The 23,916-nt window shown below is 43.3% G+C and overlaps 1 protein-coding gene across 2 annotated transcripts in view; it reads right to left on the reverse strand.

The window, feature by feature from the left end:
• The window catches only part of gnav1 (guanine nucleotide binding protein (G protein) alpha v1), a 45,063-nt gene extending 21,512 nt beyond the window's left edge, over nucleotides 1-23,551 (reverse strand). For both annotated transcript variants that reach the window (XM_084076415.1, XM_084076414.1), the window contains exons 1-4: nucleotides 22,917-23,551; nucleotides 22,259-22,350; nucleotides 10,549-10,641; nucleotides 1,405-1,565 (exon numbers count right to left, since the gene is read on the reverse strand). In XM_084076415.1, the coding sequence (XP_083932541.1) occupies nucleotides 1,405-1,565; nucleotides 10,549-10,641; nucleotides 22,259-22,350; nucleotides 22,917-23,046 (476 nt within the window). In that variant the 5' untranslated portion in view covers nucleotides 23,047-23,551. The remainder of the gene's footprint in view (nucleotides 1-1,404; nucleotides 1,566-10,548; nucleotides 10,642-22,258; nucleotides 22,351-22,916) is intronic.
• Nucleotides 23,552-23,916: the final 365 nt, after the last annotated feature.

A 23,916-nucleotide genomic window follows, 5' to 3' on the forward strand; every position in this document is an offset into this window, starting at 1 on the left:
GCAGAATGTCTAAAAGAGAGCAACAGTTCTAAGTTGTGAAAATAGCCTTTCAGCTTTGCCTTTTGACTGTGTAATACTTGTGTCTCATTTTCTCCTTCACCTCATCCGTAATTCATTCATTTCCATCTTTTCCTCATTCACATTGTTCCTTCCCTAATTCTACTCCATCAGCTGAGCCTTATTCCCATAGACACAAAACACACGGCTAAGCCTCTGCCTCTAAGTTCAGATAATTAGACCCCTGCATTTTGTGTGTGTGTGTGTGTGTGTGTGTGTGTGTGTGTGTGTGTGTGTGTGTGTGTGTGTGTGTGTGTGTGTGTGTGTGTGTGTGTGTGTGTGTGTGTGCCTGCAGAAAGGCATTGTTATTCGCTACTTATACTGTAGCTATATGAGTAGTGACAAATACTGTAAACACTCTCGATTCTTAATTCAGATTTTTGATTCATTATTATTTATGCTAAACACTTCAAGTATTAACTCAAACTCAACTTTATTGTCATAACACAGGTTTACAGCGTGTAAAATTGCAATTTTCAATAAAGGGGAAAAGATTAGATACTGTAGATAGAAAACAAGGAAAACTGGTCAGAAATGTACAATATTCCCAATGTATGCCGTGGAAGGTGGCGGCTAGTTAAATTAATGCCATGCGATAACTGTTAGTGTGTTTTCTGTATGGAATACTATGGATGACAACTTTCCTCACGATGATGTAAGGCTGAAGTAAGCCTATTAATAGGCATAATAAGTCATTTACACCCCGACTTGTCCAATAGCACTTTGATTGACAGCCTCATTTGATTGTGTTTCATTGTCGGTGCACGATTTTACATATTGTGTCATGACATGACATATTGTAAGGGCAATTTGTTATATAATGGCCTACTCAGGCATGCAACACCCCTTGTACCCGTTGTACCCGTCAGTTTGTCTGTATCCATATATGGAGTTCCGTGCTAGGCATGCCTAAATATGTACTATGACGATATTTTTGGGAGATCTGCTGATCCAACTGACTTGCCAATCAGTGCACCACTCCGTGCGCCAGAATGATCTCTTTCACCGTCACATCTGATTCACTGATATTAGTCTGTGTGTGTGTGTGTGTGCGTGTGCGTGTGTGTGTGTGTGTCTGTGTGCCTGCATCTGGATGGACACAAAGAGGCATTTAATTGGTTTGAAAAGTGGGCAATTCTACTTGCCCTGGGACAGCAGTGACTAAAGATTATGTCCTGATTATTCATAGATTTTATGAGGGGCCCAATGAGATCATTTTGCTCATACATACGTCTTACATTGTAAGACATAAAAGCAAAATGGCCACCACGTTAATGTGGTCAATGTGGCTTAGAATTCCACTTAACTATCCTGTGTGTATATGTGTGTGCATGCAAGAGGACTCACTACAGTGCAGAGTCGTTGAGCTCGTACTCATAACCCCTGGCCGCCGCGGCCCTCACACCCTGGTCGGCCCACAGACAGGAAAGGGCGTGTCCCAGGAAAGGAAGCAGGACCTTGTCCTCATCAAAACATCGTCCGCAAGACAGGACAGAATGGGCGTGGACCTAGAGGGAGGGAGGCAGGGAGAGTGAGTGATGAAGGACAGAAGGATGGACAGACAGTTTTTGGAGGGCTTGGTTATGAAAAGAGAAGTGCACACACAGAGCAACACTCTGAGACAGAGAGGACCATAAGAATAAGACACAGAACAATTGTTTAAGTGTGCAGACTGCATATGTACCCACACGCACAGTAGCGCTGCCCAGGGGTGGCCACGGGAGCCACAACCACCCTGATACAATCGCTGACCGCCCCTTGCCAGTCACATATGCATAATATGCTTCCGAGTATGCATAGTATAATATGTATATTTCATATTTTATATTAGATACTATTCATTTAAAGCAATCATATATTCTTCACAATTGTTCATTTTTAAAAGAAAATAACGAATGCACAGCCAGCCAGATGCTTTTGCCCGTCCGTCACTGCGTCGCCCTCCAATCCGACCTCAGCCCGCTGCTGTGGGTCTGCAGCTCACGTACGTGAGGAACGATCAGACAGATGTGTGTGCGCTGAGCGTATGGTCCCACCATGGTACCATGGGCTATAACCATTGGATTCAGTCTGGAGTCGTGCTAGCTTGTGTGTGTGTGCATGTTTTCATGTGTGTGTGTGCGTGTGCGTGTGCGTGTGCCGTGCGTGCGTGCGTGCGTGCGAGAGAGATCATCATTGACTGAAACGTTGCAAGTGACGACTCATTCAACTGTTTTATTAAGATGATACGTTTATGAGCCCAACTAAATGTATAACTAAATGTATCAGGCAGCAAACAATAGTGAGCAATAAAGTTAGGATTGAACCCAACACAATCACAAAATGTGGTGGCCTTGTGTTTCAAGAACAGAATGAAGATAAATACACCAACTACTGCATGCTAAGGGGTGCAAGCGTGTTGTGTGTTCATTGAGTGATTGAATACTTTATTAGTCAAAATAATTCAACAGCACAGAGGTACAGTATAGCATTTAGGCTAAAAGGAAGACTAGAATAACATTAATAATATAAAAATCTAAAATCATCTCATAGCCTAGTTAAGTGCTTGAAAGAAAACATAAATTATAGCCATTATAGCCATGCATTAGAATTTTGCCAACATTGGCCAACTCCCAAATACAGTACTTTGTGTGTAATAATAAGTTACAAAAGTGAATTGAACCATTAATATATATTTTGCCAAATACGAAATGTTTGGAAGACAAAGTTAAGTAACCCTGTGTATTCAAAAGATGTATCACACACTAACGCACAGCAAAGTGCGTATGACAAGTTAATATTGCAGGACTCGAGAATCAGTGAGTGTGACCATTCATGAATATGGGTGGGTATACTGTATCATATGTTGGTGTATTAATATGCATTGACAATAAAAAATAGGATTTGTTCTAATAAATCAAACTTTTATGCAATCAGTATCTATGATAAACACTCCCCATGTCATTTCATAATCACAAGCAATCCCAAAACAATTACTGTCATCTGGGTGGATAGCAGTTTATATGAACTTGCAGCCCCAGTGAGCAGTTCCCTCTTCAATCAAGCCGCTTGGCAACAGAGAGGAGAAATGGAGAGAAGCAAACACTGCAACAGCAACAGTTTGGGCGAGCAATACACCTTCATATGAATTAATTCATATTATAGGAAAGATATTGTGTTGCACAAGATATCGGTTCTTGAGAGATTAGTTATCTCTTAGGACGCTGATGGGGGGCGAGCGCGTCACTTTAAACCTCCAATGACGGTGGTAGGGCAGAGGTGGGTCTCAGTATGGTTGGGACCCGGAGGGCTAGGGAGCACTCTTAAACCTACGATGGGAGTATGAGGTAGCCCTATATGTCTTCTGATATAGACGTGAGGGTGTAAGGCTCAAATCTTAATACCTGGGATGGCGGTTGGTGACTGTACTTGCCTATATGACCTTATGACGCTATAGGAGTTATAGTCCACTCAATGGGTTATTCGTCTGTGTCTCTGAGAATATATGCAGCTATATGTAGCTATACTTCCGAACGTCTTGAGAATATATGTCTATTCTGTCGTGGTCTATCTGAGGACATTCTTCTATTCGTCTGGTAGCAGAGCAGTGTCTTTAGGAAAAGGCTGACTTATAACTAGAGATGTGACGTCCTGCTGTGCCCAAATTCAAATTAATTAGGCCAACATCCTTTCAGTACAATGAGTTCACATTTTGCCAGGTTCAATGAAAAAGAGTGACAGCCCAATAATTTAGTCGCCACTCCTTTGGGGTATTTTTTGTCACTGTAAATTTGCACGGTTGCAGGGGCACGGTGGCGCAGTCGGTAGCGCTGTCGCCTCACAGCTAGAAGGTCCTGGGTTCGATTCCCGCCAGGGACGCTGTGGGCGCTGGGGGCGTGTCTTCTCCTCCGCGTCATCAGCGCCCATACCCAGGGTGGGGTTGGCGAAAGGGCCTACTCTGTGTGGAGTTTGCATGTTCTCCCCGTGTCTCCTAGGGTAGTTAATACCCTCACAAAAACATGTAGTAATCCTGGTCGCTATACCGCCTCCCCCATGACAGCCGGGGCGCCTGATGGAGGGGAAGGGAACTGGTTGGAATAACGTGTTCCTTCCACGCGCTACGTCCAACCAGGGAAACTCCCCCCTGTCAGGTGACAAGAAGGTCAGTTGGCTCTCCTGCACTGAAGGAAGCATGAGCTCGGCCCTGGCCTCCCTGGCTGTGGGGGACTTGTGTAGCGCTGGTGTAGGGCTGGTGTAGCGCCCAGGATCACTTAGGAAATTAGCACCGGGTGAAAAAAATGGGTTACAAAAATCGCGGGATAAAAATTATAAAAGTAAATTTGCACATCTTATCTTAAATTAAAATTGGCCTAAGGGAGGACCGGTCGGTTGGCCGGCGGACCACGTTGTCACTAGGGCTTTCACGACTAGAGATTTTTACTGGTCGACTAATTTGACCCAGTGGTAGTCGACTAGTCGACTAGTCGATATTTACCTATTAAATATATTACCATTGTTTTAATGCCATTACCGTACTATTGTTATTATCCTCCTGCCTTTATTTTTAAGGGAAGCGCTTCTGGCACAGCAGCGTCTCCAAGGATCCTCAAAAGGGGGTTATTACCCAATAATAATAATAGGCTATTATTGGGCATACTTTTGACCCCCTTTTGATAAAAATAAAGGCAGGAGGATAATAATAAGTAGTAATGGGCCAGTACTATGGCATTAAACAATGAAAAAAAAAGACTATTTCGACTAGTACCAACAAGGTCGACTAGTGGTTAAACTAGTCAACTAGTCGACTAGTTGGTGAAAGCCCTAGTCGTCACACTCATGTCACCATGACCAACCATGTAAGGAGTTCCCAATGCAGCTACGCAGTGGCGCGGGAAGGGGGGGGCTACGGGGGCTGCAGCCCCCCTGGTGATGGGAAGGGATTTTTTTTTATTACATTTAAATTTAATTAAAGAATTAAATAACGTAACCCTAACCTAACCCTAACCCTAAAACCGAAATAAAGTAAAGGAAAAAAAGTGCCAAAACCCACCCAAACCCGCACATTTTTCGACCCGAACCCGCAATTCCCCCGACGCTCAGCCCCCCTGGCTATTAAGTACTTCCCGCACGCCTGCAGCTACGCCCAAATATGGAGTGAGTTGTCTAACCTCAATGTGTCGTCATGGCATATACTGATGACATCAGCCATCTCCATATTAAAAGGGAACCTGATGAAGGCCAACTGTGGCCGAAACGTTGCACCATGTGATTTTTTCTGTGTTTTAAAGTAAACTAAACACTAGGAGCAATGCTGTTGTGCAGACTTTTATTCTTTCCAGCACCAGCAACGAACTGGATGTGTGCAATCCACTGTTTTGACATAAAAGGGACAAGGACTGACAGATACAACGATCTCCATATATTTTATAACGAATTAAACAGCACAATGAATGAAGAACGATCAAAATATTTCTCCCATATAATAGCTTCTAACCCCCATAACCCTAAACTTCTCTTTAGCACCATCAACTCTCTTATACGTCGTCCCTCTGACTCCAGTGAAATTATATCCACTGAGAGATGTGAAACGTTTCAGGCCTTCATCTTAGACAAGGTCTCAAACATTAGAGCCCAAATAGTACCTTCCTTGTGCATTTTACCACACAGGGAGGTATCTCAATACTTAAATTCCTTCGATTTAGTTTCCCAGCCCGACCTTTTGAACAGCATGAAACCCTCTTCCACCCCCGCAGACGCTCTACCCACCACATTTTTAAAAGATGTTTCCCTCTTTTTATCTCCAGACATTTTAGCAAAAAGACATTTTAGCAATAAGTCATTATCCTCCAGTGTTATTCCTTCTATCTTCAAGTCAGCTGTAGTAAAACCCCTGTTGAAAAAATCAAACCTTGATATCTCCAATCTCACCACTCAAACAGAGAGCGTCTCCTTTCAAACCCCAATGGTTCTATTGAGCCCCCCGCCCACAGGAGTGGCCCAATTCTCTCACAACTTGCTACAAAAATCGCTCATGCAAAACTATATAATCTCTTACCTTTCATTTTCCACCTTCACATGTGTCTCCTTCTCTAATAATCAAAAAGTGCTATATATTTCATCTCGCAATTTACTTCCGGATGGTTCGTTTTGCACCTTCTTTGCCACATCGGTCACGGGAAAGAAATAAGCGCTGCCGTGGTCTATGGAAACGAGCCCAAAAGTGCACCCAAATAAGCCCAAAATCGCTTACACAAACAGTCAGACCTGGCAACGCAGCCTACGCCAATCATGTGTGAGAGATCTACAAGCTATGGGACAGAGACGCCATGTGCCATACACCGTATCTTAGCAACAACAACAGCGCTCACTCTCATTGGTCGTGTCATGCCAGGAGCAGTTTCCAGACAATGGCATCGCAGAGAGAGTTTCCTGTAGCCATCAGAGTCAGTCGCAGCAACGACGGACAGGGAGCTGTTATAGCTGCCATGTAGCTAACGTCGCTGTCATGCCTGCAGCGGCCTTGCAATCACTTTGTCTACAATGCACGTTCGTGTGGCGAATGTTATTATTGCTGCTCAGTCAGTCCATTGCAGATGGTGTATGTTGTGGGCTGCTGGAGAACAGTGTAGCTCCACACTAACTCCAGTAACTAACGTAATGGCAGGACCGCCCCGTGCAACGCACGTTTAGGCTGCATTATGGCAATGTAGTAATTTCAGGTAATTTCGGTCCGATTAGGGCACTGGTTATCAACCTTTTCAGGCCCCCCCCCCCCCCCCCCCCCCAAATAATCATATTCGAACTGGGGCCCCCCCCATTTTGTTTGACTCCGTTCCACAAGTCAATATTGTGAAAATAGCAGATCTACAAGCTCTCACGTTGAGAGGCGTTGTACGCTTGTAGATCGGCTATTTTCAACATGTTTGCCTCTTTCTTATATTATTTGCCAATGTGGCCAATGTTTTAGAGTACAGTTTGTTGACTACTTTTGTTGCATACATGGCCTTTTCCTTTACTTTCGTTTTTTTATTGTCTCCGCCAGGCCGAAAGGCATGGCGCAAGAGTATGTTTTACCCCCTGTCCGTCCGTCTGTGGATAGCTAATCTCTCGCATCGTTGGCTTGATCGCAGCGAAACTGTGCACACACACTCCCTGGATGCCAATTCAGAACCTCTGCCCCATTTCTTTCACATGGCCCAGTGTTATAGTGCCACCAGGAGGCCGCTTTTTGCAAAACACATTTTTTCACAGTACTCCTACATATTTTGTCCAAACATCACGCAAATCCGTACACAGCATCTCCATAGTCATTTAAAAAAAACGGCTCTTTCAGATTTTTCATATTCCATCCTGATTGGCTAAAAATGGCTTCCAAAGTCTGCAGGACTGCTCCGTTTGGACCAAAATGCCTCACATTATGAACACAGCATGCACTTTCCGTGCACCTTTGCACCCACATTCCCACTATGCCTAGGAAGAAATTTCACTTCAGATTTTTCTAATCAGCCTCATGGTGGTGCTATAACAGCCCGATTTGTGTTTTCACCTATAACTGCACCAATCTGTGTAAAACTTTGTATGTGCACTCTCTAGAGGTCAAGGAAAAACCTTTGCCCTGCTTTTTTCACATCTATCTTTTATAGCGCCACCAGGAGGCCCACTTATGTAAAACATATTTCTTTACATTACTCCTTCCCATTTCATCTAAATGTCACGCAAATCCGTACACATGATCTCTATAGTCATGTGATCAAGACGGATCTGTTTACTTTTTCATATTCCATCCCCATTGGCTAAGATTCTCATCTAAAGTTTGCAGGAGTGGCCCGTTTAGAACAAAATGCCGCAAATCATGAATGCAGCGTCCCATTGCGGTCAACTTCGCACGCACATTCACACTATGTTGAGGAACAACTGCTACCATTTTAACATTGGCCTGTGGGGGGTCCCCACCGACAGGTTGAGAACCACTGTATTAGGGGAGAGTCAGTGAGAGCTGGATAAAGGAGGTAAAATGTGTCAAAAGGGGTTTGTACGGCTGGGAGAGGAGATACTGTGTCTTTTGGACAAACAGCAGCGTGGTGCTGATGTTTGTTGTGTGAAGCAGCTTAATGTCAGAGTGTTTGTGTTGGAGCGCCTCAGTGCGGCTGCAGAGTTCATGTGCAACCTCTTCCAGAGAGAGATAGAGACACAAGAAACTCTGCTGGAGAAAAAAACAACACTGCTGGGCATTGACTTTCATATGGACATTGATCTACACACTGCAGGTATGTCTGTTACACACACAACATCAAACTACACACTACAAGTATGATGCAGCATTTGCATTCCAGCCAGCACGCCAGCGTAGTTCCCATATGGTTTCAAGGTGGGCTAAACCATATGGACCCCATGTCAGCAATGTCAGCGGGATCCACTTCAGTCCCAACTGGGATGCCCTTGTGGGACATACGTGTGTTCTACCTGGGCCTTAGGTGGGCCCCACCTAGGCAATTCTATGTGGGGCCGAGGTGGGTCTTAACTGCGATGCCCATGCGGGCTATAAGTAGCTTCTACCTGGCCCTTAGGTGGGCCCCAACTAGCCACGTTTATGTGGGACCAAGGCGGGTCCTAACTGGGTTTGCCCATGCAGGCTTTAACTGGGTTCTACCTGGGCCCTAGGTGTACCCTAACCAACCAGAGTGCAGTGCCCATCACTCCAAATGTTGACGTCAGGGCTCTCAATACTGCACATTGGTGGAGGAGGAGGGGCTGCAGGGCAACCGCACACATCGCTCAACCAATGGTAGCCCACGGATGTTTCCTCTGCTCTGGAGATTTACAATCTGCCCCTCTATGCCACATATCATCCGCGCTACAGGGTCTTCACTGACCGAGCCACGGCCGCACTGGCCCTCATGACGCTACGCCACTTATATGCGCTGCCAAGTGGCCGCGGGCGCTACGTGGGCGTGGCCGCGGGCTAGACGCGAGCCCCCGCGTAGCGGGGGCGAGCTTCTAGTTTTAACAATTTCAGACCAATTTTGAAACTACCCTTTGTCTCCAAAACACTAGAGAAAGTGGTTTATTCTCAACATTTAACTTTTTTAAACGACAACTCACTCTTTGAAATGTTTCAGTCTGGTTTTAGAACACAAACCCACCCGTAATCTTAGATCAGCAGACAAACTTTTACTTGACAGGTCTTCTCTTGAGTGCATTTAAGATGTTTATTTGGATTGCAGGATGATGACAGCAAAACAAAAGCCGGTGTTTAACTGTAACTAAACAACTAACAGTGAATAAAGAAATAAACCGAAAATAACTCTGTGTGGCTTCCCTCTGGTGATTCCCAATCCCTAATGCTGTGCACCTGTGACATCCCCAAATAGTAGGCTGTACCCTGAAATTGGCTGAGTCCCCGCCTATGCCCAGGTCAATTCAGTAGCATCACAGCACCTTCAAATACAAATATTAAAATACTTAAAATTGGCTGCAACATTATTATTATATATGGGCATATAGTTTGTCAAATTTTTCCTCTGCATTTACCAATCCTAACCATTAGGAGCAGTCAGTACTATAAATACAGCGTCCGGGGATCAGTTTGGGGGTTGCTTGCTCAGGGACACTTCCGACATAGACTGGGTGAGTTATGGGACAAACCCGGGGACCGTCTGATTTCCAGGCGGTCTCTCTAGTCATAAAGCAATGTCCACCCATACATACAGAACACAGACATTGAAACACACACGCACGCACACACGCACGCACGCACACGCACACGCACACACACACACACACACACACACACACACACACACACACACACACACACACACACACACGGTCATGATAGCTAGACAGGACGTGACGAGTGGGTGGTTAGCATTTGAGCTCTGATAATTTTGACAATAAAGTTCAAATCAAATTGAACCTTGCAATAAAACCACCCACCCAGCCCCTAACATTATAACATAACACACACCCTTTCATTATCAATGGATAATTGCTTTCTTCTACAAGTTAAGTGGTTATTAATGCCAAATGGGGGCTCATCAGAGCCATGCAATTCAAACACCCATCCGCATCATACATTAACCCTCATTATTAGTCTCTGTGGGCTGTGCATGTGGCATTTCTCTGTATGTGTGTGTGTGTGTGTGTGTGTGTGTGTGTGTGTGTGTGTGTGTGTGTGTGTGTGTGTGTGTGTGTGTGTGTGTGTGTGTGTGTGTGTTCTCAAGCACCCTTGTGCATGGTCTATAATGATCTGGCCTTTTTGGCAGTGTAGTAGTATTGTAGATCAAGGCTGAGTAAACACTGGACCCAGAGACACATCCATCCAAATGCAAAAGCAGCAGCAGCAGCGAGCACGCTGCAGGGATGCTGCCCTCTAGAGGTGGTCTGGGCATAGTGCAGGAAGACCATAGCATAAAACTGAGACTGAAACTGTATGAAAAGGAAGGGAAATGGCTGAGGAAGAGGATGAAAATGGAAACAGATGACCAAGAAGAAAAGCTCCATAGAGATTACCTTGTTCTTGTTGTTGGACAGGTTGATGCGGAGTACACCCATCCCATGGAGGACAAACTTCATGGAGGTCAGGAGGTTATCTAGCACAGCAGGCTGCCAAAGTTCAAAGTTCACAGGTCAAGTATTTGAGTATCCAGGCACAACACATTGTAGATCACTCATATATGTGTGTGTGTGTGTGTGTGTGTGTGTGTGTGTGTGTGTGTGTGTGTGTGTGTGTGTGTGTGTGTGTGTGTGTGTGTGTGTGTGTGTGTGTGTGTGTCTGTGTGTGTGTGTGTGTGTGTGTGTGTGTGTGTGTGTGTGTGTGTGTGTGTGCGCGCGCGTGTGTGTGTGTACACATGGGTGTTTTTCTATCACACAGTAAAATCCTCACTCTGAGAACAGTGAAAACTTAAGGGTTCATTTGTTTACATTTTTACTGTGCACGCAAGTTCCCATCTATCAAGCCCACACAGTAACTCACACAAAGCAAACTCAGACTCTTTAACTACTGGTACACTTGGTTGGAGACATAAGACATTGAGAATATAACAAATATAATATATTGTCAAATGCAAGCAAACATTGTCTGCTCTTTTTACATTTTATAGGTGAGTTTTTGCATTCTCTCTCTCTCTTTCTCTCTCTCTCTCACTCACTCAAAAGATAACATTCCAGCACGATTCCATCACAGTGTCCTACTCAATCCTATCTGTGTGTAAAGAATTTGATATTTAGGTTGCCCAATCTCACTTATTTTGTCTAACATTTTCTGTACCATGAGTAGTTTCAACAAAGTAATTAGACGGGTCCATGGCTCTTACAGTAAATTAGAGCTTCACCAGCAACCCTAACCACAGCAAAGACCACCTCACAACTGTAAACATGAAAAAAACATAGTGGTGTCAGAGGACACCTCTTTCTGGACAAAGACAGTAACAAAACTTCAAAGTAACTCCTAGTAGGGTTTCAGTTTTGGGACATTGAAGGATCAGTGATCATGGCACAGCGAAACGTTGGAGTAGTTGTGTGCACTGTGAATCTACTGCACAACATTTCGCAGTAGCAGATGTAGATGATTTAAGATTTGAATTAATTCCACAGTGAGACGTCACTAAAAACATTTATAACAATAGACGCTGACCACAACATTGCATAGGCTGCAATTCAGCTGTGAAACTGCCCCCCCCAATATAGTACATGTTTTGATTTGATTAAGAAATAATTAATTCCACATTAGGTTGGGTAAGCTTTATAACAAGTCACATTGATATCATAACCACCAGGCTTAATGTGTTTGTTTACATCTAAAATTGTTTGTTTTTTTGCCCAATGTTGCCAATGTAGTATATTTTCCACTTATTTAAACCATATTATTTCTGCACATTCTATCACATCAGAACTGAAGTAAAAAATATGTTGAAACCATCAAATGTTCTGCTTGTGCCCTGCCCAACTTAACCCTGCCCCCAAAATGGAAAATTCCAAGGGTCCACACACAGACACACACACACACACACACACACACACACACACACACACGAGAACAGGTGCATGCATTTGTGAAACACTGAACCAGCGTGCAAATAATGTGTCAGCCTGGCAACCCAAAACAAGCTAATTCCACACTTTCGTCTCCTGCTCTGCGTGCGTGAGTGTGTGCGTGAACAATTAAAATGAAATGAAAGTGTGTGTGCCAGCCAGGGTGTGCTTGAGAGACAGACAGTGGACACAAACAGAAAGCGAGTGCAGTGCATGTATGCAGGACAGACTTCCTAAAAATGTTGCCCTTTAATCAAAAAAGCTTTTGTATGTCATCTGGAGCTGATGAATAACCTACATCTGCCTCCTTCTACCCCATGGAATTGGAAGGAGAGAGATTTGGCGGTTTTAGATTTATTGGAACTCTGAACTTTGCTCAACTCAAATGTCAAATCAGTCCATTTAAATTCAAATCACAAATATGTATTGGCACGATGCGATCACAGAGTATGACCAGGCAACCGGACCTTTGCTTGAAGAGGATCTGGCACAACTCCACTGGGCCGTTGTGGTCAGAGCTTCCAGTGGTCTGGAACACCCTGCCAGAGCACCCGTTTAAAAATACTTCCCAAAATGTGCCTTTTTAACCCATTAAGACCTGAGGCTGATTCTAAAAATGCCCTCTAAATCACTAGTTTTCACACTTTCAAGATTTTTCAAAATGTTTCAAAATGTTCAAGTATGTAATGTACAGTACAAGCTCGCAGCGCGGCACGTCTGCTATTTTTGAATAGCCAATGGTAAAATCTAAAATGACAACGATGGTTTCCCGATTTTAAAGCGTTAAGAAAGCCTTTTTGTTGTGCTATGTCTAATGTGTAAAACAAATAAGTCCCGTTAACTTATCCTAGATCTACAAGCCCACAATGTGTCACAAAATGAATCAAGCTCATAATCATGCATCGCGTTACAATGCGTTGTGAGCTAGTCTTGTAGATCAGCAATTTTCTGCAAATTGATTTGGCGTAGAGGGAAAAAGGAGGGGACCAAGTATAGACCCCCTGAGGGTCAGGGACCCCAGTCAAAGAAGTATATTTAAGTGGTTTTAAAAGGATTTAGCCAAAGACGATTGGAGCATTCCTCAATCTGAGGAAGAGCCTGTGTTTCTCAAGAATTCAAGTTTGTTTTTGGATGTGCATGTCTTTTTTGTCATTTCAATGTGTATAACAGTATTACTATTACCACCTGAAATCGAACCTAAGTTTCACACATGGGAATCCAAACATCTTCATTCATCCAAAAAGGAAAACCCCCTTGGGCCAATGGAGATAAATACTCTGCTACACATACACCAAGTCATATTTCTAATTGTATTTTGCAAACTTACTTGGAAAATAAATGAGATTCTGATTGATGGGCACAGATTATTCTTACATTGTCAATCAATATAAGCAAACGGCAACTCTCGATTTAAACTGAACACATTCTCTCTCTTTTTTCTCTTTCTGAAACCTGAATGTGACTCTTCTGCTTCCTCCCTCATTTCTGTCATCAGTTAGTCATTTCTATCCATTCTTCCTTCCACCTCCTCCTTCCTCTCCCTCTTTAACCTCGCTCCCAAAACCTTTTATGTTGACAGATAGAGATGGAAGGAGGGAGTCTGTGAGAGAGGAGGAATTCTATGAGAGTTTGAGAGAGGAGAGAGGGAAGGAGGGGGTCTGAGAGAGAGCTGGTCATGGGTTGAAACTCCTCAGACAGGCACCATGCACTCAGACTGTTAGTCAATGTGTGTGTGTGTGTGTGTGTGTGTGTGTGTGTGTGTGTGTGTTTGATGAATGAATACTTGGCACTTAATTTTCTCCACTTGACTGGCAACGTTACACCTTGTCTTAATACGGAGGAGTAGACATTCTCATGCATTGCTGTAAACAACATACTCATCCTCGCACGCACGCACGCACACACACACACACACACACACACACACACACACACACACACACACACACACACACACACACACACACACACACACACACACACACACACACACACACACACACACACACACACACACACACACACACACACACACACACACACACACACACACACACACACACACAGGGTGGAGCAGCAGGTGTGTCTGTGGATGCCATGGTAACCTGATTCCAACACCAACTACACGTCACCTTTGTGTGAAGAGACCCAGACACCCTTGCTTCCAAAGTGTGTGTGTGTGTGTGTGTGTGTGTGTGTGTGTGTGTGTGTGTGTGTGTGTGTGTGTGTGTGTGTGTGTGTGTAAAGAATGGGGGTAGGTAGAAATATAGTACACGTCTTTTGTTGTTCCTGTCAGTCTGGCAGTTAATACCACTAAAGCCTGAGGATATGCTCTCGCTCTCACACTCACACACACACACACACACACACACACACACACACACACACACACACACACACACACACACACACACAGTAAAACGCACGCACATGCCTGTATACAGTGTTGTGGCACTGGAAGTGGGAACACAGTGCACACAACTCATATTACAACAGCATAATCTCCAAATCCATCCAGAACACACTCAAACTATTGTTCTTAGCCAACATGCTGTTTTGGATCACTGCAGAACCCCCATCTCACAATAAAATCCTCATGTTCATTTAACTCTGAGAGTGTAAAAATGTACCTGCCAACACTCTACAGCGGCAGCCCAAACTGACTCTGAAGAATAGAGTTCACCGGAGGGTGGGCTGATAATGATTATTAATAATTAACCATTTACGCCTTATTTTACACTTAGTTGTACAATGATGTCACGCACAAAAATAGCTTGTAGATCAGAAGCTCACAACGCATGCATTGTGAGCTTATAGATCTGCTATTTCTTTTTTTTATGTTTGAACGATTTTGGAACCTTTAAAGAAAACCACCTATAATGACACGCTCTAAGGACGTGTGAGTGTGTGTGTGTGTGTGTGTGTGTGTGTGTGTGTGTGTGTGTGTGTGTGTGTGTGTGTGTGTGTGTGAAAATGAGGCATTGTGTCCAAATGTGCATCGTCTAAGTTTTCAGCTTGACTGAACTCCACTTGAACTTTCACATTTTTCGACATAATGTTGCAGAGAATGAACACTGGAACTCTAGAAACAACAATAGCAGTCCATGCTCAAAAATATGGATTTGGCTTCCAAAAACCACCCCAACCCCCCCTCCCCATTGCTTTTGTTGGCAAAGTGCTTTACACAGTAAAATCCTGAGTGTGGAGCCTTTTGGGTCCATTTGTACACGTTAAGAGTGAAATGAACACAGGATTTTACAGTGTATGCAGTGGATATGATTGAAAGGGCAGGAAAATCTCTCCATCCATCCTGAGCCAGTCCACAGTAAAAACAACTCCTCCACAGCCTCAGGCTACGGAGCAAATAAAAGAAGGGTGAGACTGAGGGGAGCAATAACCCCCCCCCCCCCTCCATCTTTCTTCCCATTCTTGCTTTCTAAAATGTCTCTTCTTTCTTCTGTCTCGGCCCTGCCACAGTTCTAACATAACACAAACCTGATGAGCTGAGTCAGACAGATCGAGAGAGAGAGAGAGAGAGAGAGAGAGAGAGAGAGAGAGAGAGAGAGAGAGAGAGAGAGAGAGAGAGAGAGAGAGAGAGAGAGAGAGAGAGAGAGAGAGAGAGAGAGAGAGAGAGAGAGAGATCAGAGACAGGCAGAGGACAGAGGAGAGAGAGACTGGGGACAGAGTGATATGTAACTAACAACGTGGGGTCCGGGGACACCAAGCGGTCCTTGGAGGGTATTTCATGGCCCCCAGGCGGTGGTGTCGCTCATGAGATAACATACAAAATTAAAAATTAAAAACTTCTTTGGTATTTTAATTTCGCTAGCCATAAACCACCCTGTAGTAAAGTACAAATGGGGATCATTAATTCCCCTCTGGGTGTCAATAAAGGGCTATCAATTCTGCCTACAAAGCCAAAGTGCAGTAACTATGTTTTTGAACACACTGACTTATTTGTAGTTACTGCACTTTCGCTTTGAAGAGTAGAATCGATGTACAGCTGTGTTGAATAATGCTTTTATTTACAGATAACAAATGATACAATAGCACAGGGTTTTATTTGTCACTCATACAGGTACAAGCTCCCAAGCCAAAGGGGGGGCGTCACTATTTTATTCAAACGCAAAGAAAAGATATCCATGCTCGCTGTAAAGGATGGTGAGCTTGTGTGTGTGTGTGTGTGTGTGTGTGTGTGTGTGTGTGTGTGTGTGTGTGTGTGTGTGTGTGTGTCTGTGTGCGCACACAAGGGGGGGTCTGACTATATTTGCTATGGGTTGGTTGGTTATAGCTGTATTACGTATTGTAGGTTTATGTGTAATGTTTTCCACTTGAAAATAAAGCTTGATTTATACATGGTTGTGCATCATGTCTCACACGATACAAAAATAGCAAATGAGTGAAATTATCGTCTCCGCCAGGCCGAGACTATGTATTCGCCCCTGTCCATCCGTGCGTCCTTGTGTGTGCGTATGTGGGTGTGTTCTTCCGTACGTATGTGGACAGCCAATCTCCGGCACCGGTGGACCGATCGCCGTGTCATAGACGGACCAAATTCTTCATATTTCATCCCGGTTGGCTAAGATTGACTTCTACTACCTGACCTGGCAGAGACCTGTGCTCTAGTTTCCATCTATTTTCAGTGTGAAACACCGGCACATAGCTAAGTATAAATCAGGTGTAATGGGGTCACATGAGAACAAAAGGAAAAACCTACCGACAACAACAGTGATGAGAGCGATGACACTGCAGCGTGTGTGTGTGTGTGTGTGTGTGTGTGTGTGTGTGTGTGTGTGTGTGTGTGTGTGTGTGTGTGTGTGTGTGTGTGTGTGTGTGTGTGTGTGTGTGTGTGTGTGTGTATTACAAGATGTGATAACTCAATGATATATAACCTCATTTAAAACAACCTAGTAGTCAGGAGTTCACTAACTCTTTTCAGCACATTCCAATAAAGGGAGCAAGATGATTCTGTTCTGCTCAGAAGAGAACATAGGACAGAAAAGGTGACTGTAATGAGAAAGGAAGGGCAAGAAAGAGAGGGAAGGAGAGAGGATGCAAAGGAAGGAGGAGGAACAGCGAGAGAGTGATGGGGGAAAGGAGTTGTGGCGTCTTAATATTTAAGAATGCATTCCACCAGCCCCAACCCCCAACAAACCATTGGGAATGGTTAATTTAGGGATTCCTCTGTGTGTGTGTGTGTGTGTGTGTGTGTGTGTGTGTGTGTGTGTGTGTGTGTGTGTGTGTGTGTGTGTGTGTGTGTGTGCGCGCGCGTGCGTGCGTGCGTGCGTGCGTGCGTGCGTGCGTGTGTGTCTTGAACAATGAGCAGTTGGAAAAAAAAAGTTACAAAGTTAAAACTACAAAGAGTATTCTTCACATGCATCTCTCTATCTCTCTCACACACACACACACACACACACACACACACACACACACACACACACACACACACACACACACACACACACACACACACACACACACACACACACACACACACACACACACACACACACACACAGCTAGTTAACATGCCGTTTCCCCTTCAGATTTCCTGGGGGGAAGTTGGGTTATGGACTGTACACAGAATGCTCCGTTTCCCGGGTAAAAGGCGGGTGAACTAGGTTATTGGTTTTATTCTTTGTCCTTCAATGTATCATGGCTTCTGATGGCTTTAAGCTCGTCCCCCAGCCTTGTCTGTCTGCATTCTGTCCGGCTGTACAGTGACTGGCTTGTTGTTATGGGGAGTAAAAATGAATGTTTCAAGTGTGATGAAAGACAAGGAGAAAGAGATTACCTATTTCATCACTTGTTCGCAGGGACGTGCACAGATAGACTCTAGGTGGTTCTAGAGCACCTGCCCTTTGCCCTCTTGACCAGAAGTGCCCTTTTGCCCTTTTTTTTTTTTTGCTCTTATTTTACAGCAGGAGTCTTCAACAGGGGTCCGGGACCCAGGGTTGGGAAGTAACGGATTACATGTAACGCCGTTACGTAACGGAGTACAAAAAAAACGTAACGGTAACGTCCTAGAGTACATTTTAAAATGTGTAATCTGGATTACAGTAACGGGGGTGTTGTAACGGGCGTTACAGGAGGGTTACATTCTCCCCTTCCCCTCATTAATTTTACAAACCAGTTATAAATTATTATAACACCAAACAACCACCTGCAAGAGCGCACATTAGTCCGCACACAGACCGCAATGGATTGGAGTTGAGCAGCGCGTCTCTGTGTCAAAAATCCAGTAGACTGGAGACTGCTAATGTTGCATCAACAGCGGTGTTGCCAGACTTTGCGAGAGAAATAAGCAAATAGGTCTATGAAAACAAGCACAAAAGAAGCGACTATAAAAGGCCACATAACGCACTTCATAGCTATATATGTCGTCCATTAAACAATGTACATATTTATATATGTTGGCTATTTGAAAATAGACGATCTACAAGCTCACAACCGTTCTACCATTATTTACAAGCAACTTCAGAAAAATGAGCCCAAAGTGGCTTGTAATAATCAGACTAGGCAACACTACAGACATCGTGGCTCTCTTTTTAGTCCTCTTTGCAGCGCTGTTCCTGCATAAAAGCCTTTACTCTTAACCTTAAACTGATCAGATGGTTTGGTTAAAGGGACTATAATCTATTAAAGTGTCTTTCTTTGGTTCTGATTGTTACTAGGTTCTGATGGTAACTTGGTATATTCTATTTATTTTATCTAGTCTATGTATAGCCTTCATCAGCCTGTCAGTGATGCGTTTTCAACAGAAATGCGCATATTGGCAGTCAGCTGTGTAACACTAACTGATTAACGATGGCTCATTGAGCCTGTATGCGCATTTGACCACATAGCAATCAACAGCACTAATTAATGTCAGCTGTGTGTGTGTGTGTGTGTGTGTGTGTGTGTGTGTGTGTGTGTGTGTGTGTGTGTGTGTGTGTGTGTGTGTGTGTGTGTGTGTGTGTGTGTGTGTGTGTGTGTTTAATGTCCAACTGAATGTTTTCTGTAGTGTAGATATCAAGTCTGGGGGGTCTCCAAATATTTGCGTGATAGGACCTTTTTCTTGTATTTACATTAACCACATGAACCCTAATATCCCTATATTCTGAGGGGAACAAGAAGAGGTAGAGGGGAAAAGAGCAGACCAAGTACAGAGCCTAGGCTCAACTTTACTAAGTACTGAGAGTTTGACATGTCTGATAAATACACTGATGACAGTGCTGTTAAACAAGTCTATGAAGCTATCTATGAAATCTATGAAAAGGTTTAATCTGCAATACAAATTTTATACAATATGTAGTGGGGGTCCCTGCTTCATATCTCCCTTAGCTAAAAAAAAAACCTTGGGGACCCCTGCTGTAGTAATCAGAGTAGACCCTCTCCCTCACGCTAAACTTAAATGACTTCTAAGTTCCACTTCTCCCCAAAAGGACAACTTTATTTTCCATCCTGAATGACAAGCCTAATATTATTATTGTATTTTGGTTATGTGCGATAACTGCAAGCCAATGTTCAGAGATTCAGTATTTGTCTTAATTTCTTTAATTAACATTTATTTTGTTGGCAATAATTCAACTGTCAGCCAGTGTTTTGAGACATATTGTCTTTTATTGCTACAAAATAAATGATAAAAATAAATTCTACATGCATAAATTATAATTTAAAAATATTTTTTTAAATGAAAAGATCGGATCGGGAAAGATCAGGATCGGCAAATACTCAAAATCAAAAGATCGGGATCGGATCGGGAGCAAAAAAACGTGATCGGGACATCCCTACTTAAAAGTAATCCAAAAGTAACTGAAAGTAACTATAGTTACTTTTTAAATGGAGTAATCGGGATTACGTTACTGACTACATTTTTTAGCAAGTAACTTGTAACTGTAGGGGATTCCTTTTTAAAAGTAACCCTCCCAACCCTGCCGGGACCCCTAGGGGGTCCTCAGAGTTACTACAGGGGGTCCGCCAAATCTTTATGTGATATGATTTTTCTTTTTACCATAACCACTCGAAACCTAGCATCCCTTTTCTGAGGAGAACTTTAGACAAAAATAGCAGATCTACAAGCCCACAACGCCTCGCGCTGCGAGGCGTTGTGGGCTTGTAGATCGGCTATTTTTGGCAAAGAGGTATAGGTGTAGAAGGAAAAAAGAGCAGACCAAGTAAACAAAAAAAAGTATAATTTACTTGAGCACCTGCCCCTCAAAATGTCTGTGCACGCCACTGCTTGTTCATCGTGTGCAAACAACAGAGAAACAGAAGGGAGAGAGACTGTGAGAACAACAGTGTAGTGGGGGGTACTACTGGGGCTTACGAGAGTGAAGCAGCAAAGGAGACCAAGAGGGGTGGAGCAGGCAGAAGGTATTGGGGGGGGGGGGGGGGGCAGGAAGGGAATGTCAGTCAACAATACGGTGACCAGACGGATTGTCCCCGTTTCAAGCTGGGTGTCCCGAGTCCCAACATTCACTACTGAATTGTCCCGGTTTTCATCACAATTAAAATAATACTTGTTTTTGAGTGCTTACATAGACCCCATTTTGATGAAAACACCAAGTAGTAGTATGTACAGGTGTGAAGTAAACACAGTGACTGTATAAAAAAGTGAAAACCGGTGCATACTAACTTTGGTAAGACTTTATATTAAGGTCGGGTGGGTTTATAATGCGTTATAACCACATTTATAATGCATTATAATGCACTTGTAAGGCATTATAACACTTGTTACATATGTTTATAATTATGCATAACAACTTATAACAAGGTTTATGAAGTATGATAACATATAATAATATAATTTATAAGTGCTGCTCATAATGCATTATAAACTCAGTGGAACAGCACATTATAACTACCAGTTAACACTTTACTTAAAGGCCAGGTCTATAATACATTATAATCACAATGCATTATAATGCAATTATTAATGTTTCATAGCACTCGTTATAAATGTTTATAATTATGCATAACAACTTATAACAAAGACACTTTATAACTGGCTAAGTTAAGGTGGTTATAATGTGCTGTTCCGCTGAGCTTATAATGCATTGTGACCAGCACTTATAATGCGTTATAAAAGTGGTCATAAGTTGACACACATGATTATGAACACTTAAAATGAGTGTTATACTACCTTATAAGCGCATTATAATGCATTATAAATGCAATTATAATTATGCAAAGGTCGGGTCTATAATTATGCATTATAGACCCGACCTTTAAGTAAAGTGTTACCCTAACGTTGATTGAACTTTGCTCTGATCCTGTGAGCAGTGTCCAGACTTCCACCGTCACTCACCTACAAGTGACCTCATCCCACTTCTCAGCTCCTCCCTCCCCATCTTCCCTCACTATCTATCTATTCATTCTATACCAACCACAGACTGTGCCACCTGGGAATTTTCCACCAAGGTAGTTTGAGGGCTGGTTCAGAGTCTGTGCCAAATCTTGAACCAGTTCTTCACATTTCGACAATTACATTTAAGATCTCTCACAACACCTCTGTATGTACAAGCTGCAGTGATAGTGTCTACTTGCTTCATGTTTTGAACGTTTTGGCTTTTCTTTTATAAATAACATTATTTTACATTTAACTCTGAGGGGTCCATTCTTATAGCCTGGTAAACATTCACTTTCAGAGTTAAATTGACATTTGACAATCAGGATTTTGGACCCAGCAGACTACAAACAGAAGGTAAGAAACACTGTAATTTGAGATCCTGTGTTTAACGGAATTTTTATAGTCATCCCCCTCCAACCATTGTCAACCTACTCTCTCCCAGGGTCACACTGATCATTTTACCAATCCAAATCTCATCCAGTTAGGGCATGTTCTTCTCTCCTCTCTTAGGAGAATGACCACCTCAGTCTCAAAAGCATTGCCATCCCATTATAAAAACGATTATAAGAGCTTACACAAAAACTAATTTCACCCACTGTTTTACACCTGTAAACCTGTGATGCGACAATAAAGTTGATTCTGATAGGAGTGTAATGTTAACAGGACAACTGAGATGTATTTTTGACATGCATGTGGTAAATTATCAGGTGCAACTGTTCAAGCCTAATTTATGGCTAGATTGGCCCCAATGAAGGATAAGTGTGTGGTGTGTGTGTGTGTGTGTGTGTGTGTGTGTGTGTGTGTGTGTGTGTGTGTGTGTGTGTGTGTGTGTGTGTGTGTGTGTGTGTGTGTAAAAACCTTGAAGCTGTCTAGCTCTTGCTTGTTGAACCCATGACTGTGAATGATCTTCATCTGTTTGACCAATGTACTTTTACCACTCTCTGCAGCACCTGTAGGATTGGTAAAGGAGAAAAAAATGTATAAGCAAAGTAACTTCTCAATTATTAATCTGGGGCCTAATTCGACAACACACATACTGGTTAATTTTTACACAAGCGGCATAATATTAAAGGTGTTATTGAAATAAAGTTTGTATTAGCATTGTTGCTGCAGTCTGCTGACTAAAAGTTGTAATGTAAGCCTAAATTGTAAAACCTTTTTGTTGCCTAATGTCTAAAGGCAAAGGGTCTTCAGCAGATATACAAGCTATGAGCTTGTAGATCTGCTATTTTTGAAAAATCGTGAAAATGTGTGCAAACCTTTGAATATACATATTTTTAAGGCAAACAGTTGTTACTCAAATCTTTGCTTCTAGGGGTCCCTGGAACAAACTATTTTGAGATTGTGGTCCGCGGCCAAATACATATCATTTTTGGGGGGGCCGGGGTCCATGACATGAAAAAGTTTGAGAACCCCTGTTCTAAGGCACAGTTGAGTTGACAGCCTGCCCCATAATAACTACGCCGGTGGGCCAGCAGCAACAATGCATGAAGAACAAAACCCATCATTTTCTCACCTAGCAGAAGGATTTTCACCACATTCATCTCCCGCTTGGCGTCTTCATAGAGGTCTCTGTCTATCTTGGTGCTGTTGATCCGCGCCTTCTTGTCCTCCTCCGTTACCTCGGAACCCAGACACAGTCCCATGTTGTCCCATGTCCTCTCTCTCCGTCCGCTTAGAATGCAGGGAATCAGAAGAATCACCCCCCGGTTTGCCAAAGCCTCATGTTCCTATCGGGGCCAATATTTACCAAGTGGGCGTTGTGTGCGAAACTTGGCTCTTTTAGTCTAGTCGGAAGAATGCGGATTAAAATTTAAGTATGTCTAGTCAAAGCGATAAAACATCCTTCAGCCTGTCTGTCGTCCCCCCCCAGCTGCGGTACATCAACATGCAGATTGATGTGAGTTCTGACTTTTCTTGTCCGAAGTTTCTTTCCTACCTGGGACAGACTTCAACTTGGTAAATCAGAGGTGCTGGTCGGTTGGTTGTCAGTGACCGTCCACTAACTCACCTATTGTCGGATTGCTGGTCAGTAAATCGTCCACTCGTGAAAAGACAACACTGTTATGTCACACAGTGCGCCAAAGCGTTTTAAAAAGTGTGCACAGCACCGTCGTCCCACCGTTAGCTTTGGTCCCGTGAAAACCCTCCTCCTCCCTCTGTCTGTTTGTAACAAGACTATTCAATTGTGAAAGTTTGGGACTTCCATGGGAAGTGACGTTCTTCCCACAGACAGAATGTGACACCTGAGTGCACAGCAGTGCTGCTATTCAACTAAAAACACTCTAATACAACCCACGAGGGTTGTAAACTTTGTAAACATACATTATACAATCCAGGAGGTCACGTTTTGCCAGTGCAGCAAAGCGCAGATATAGGCTTCACCGCTTCACCACTGGTTCCCAAACTTTTTAGCTCAAGACCCAAAAGAGAAATTTGATGTCTCCCCAGGACCCAAGCTAGTGAAAGTAGGCTATTCTCACTATTTCTTAAACATTTGTTTTATAATTTATTTC

Source organism: Gymnoscopelus microlampas, assembly GCF_963454915.1.
Source record: "Gymnoscopelus microlampas genome assembly, chromosome: 2".
Lineage (NCBI taxonomy): Eukaryota > Metazoa > Chordata > Actinopteri > Myctophiformes > Myctophidae > Gymnoscopelus > Gymnoscopelus microlampas.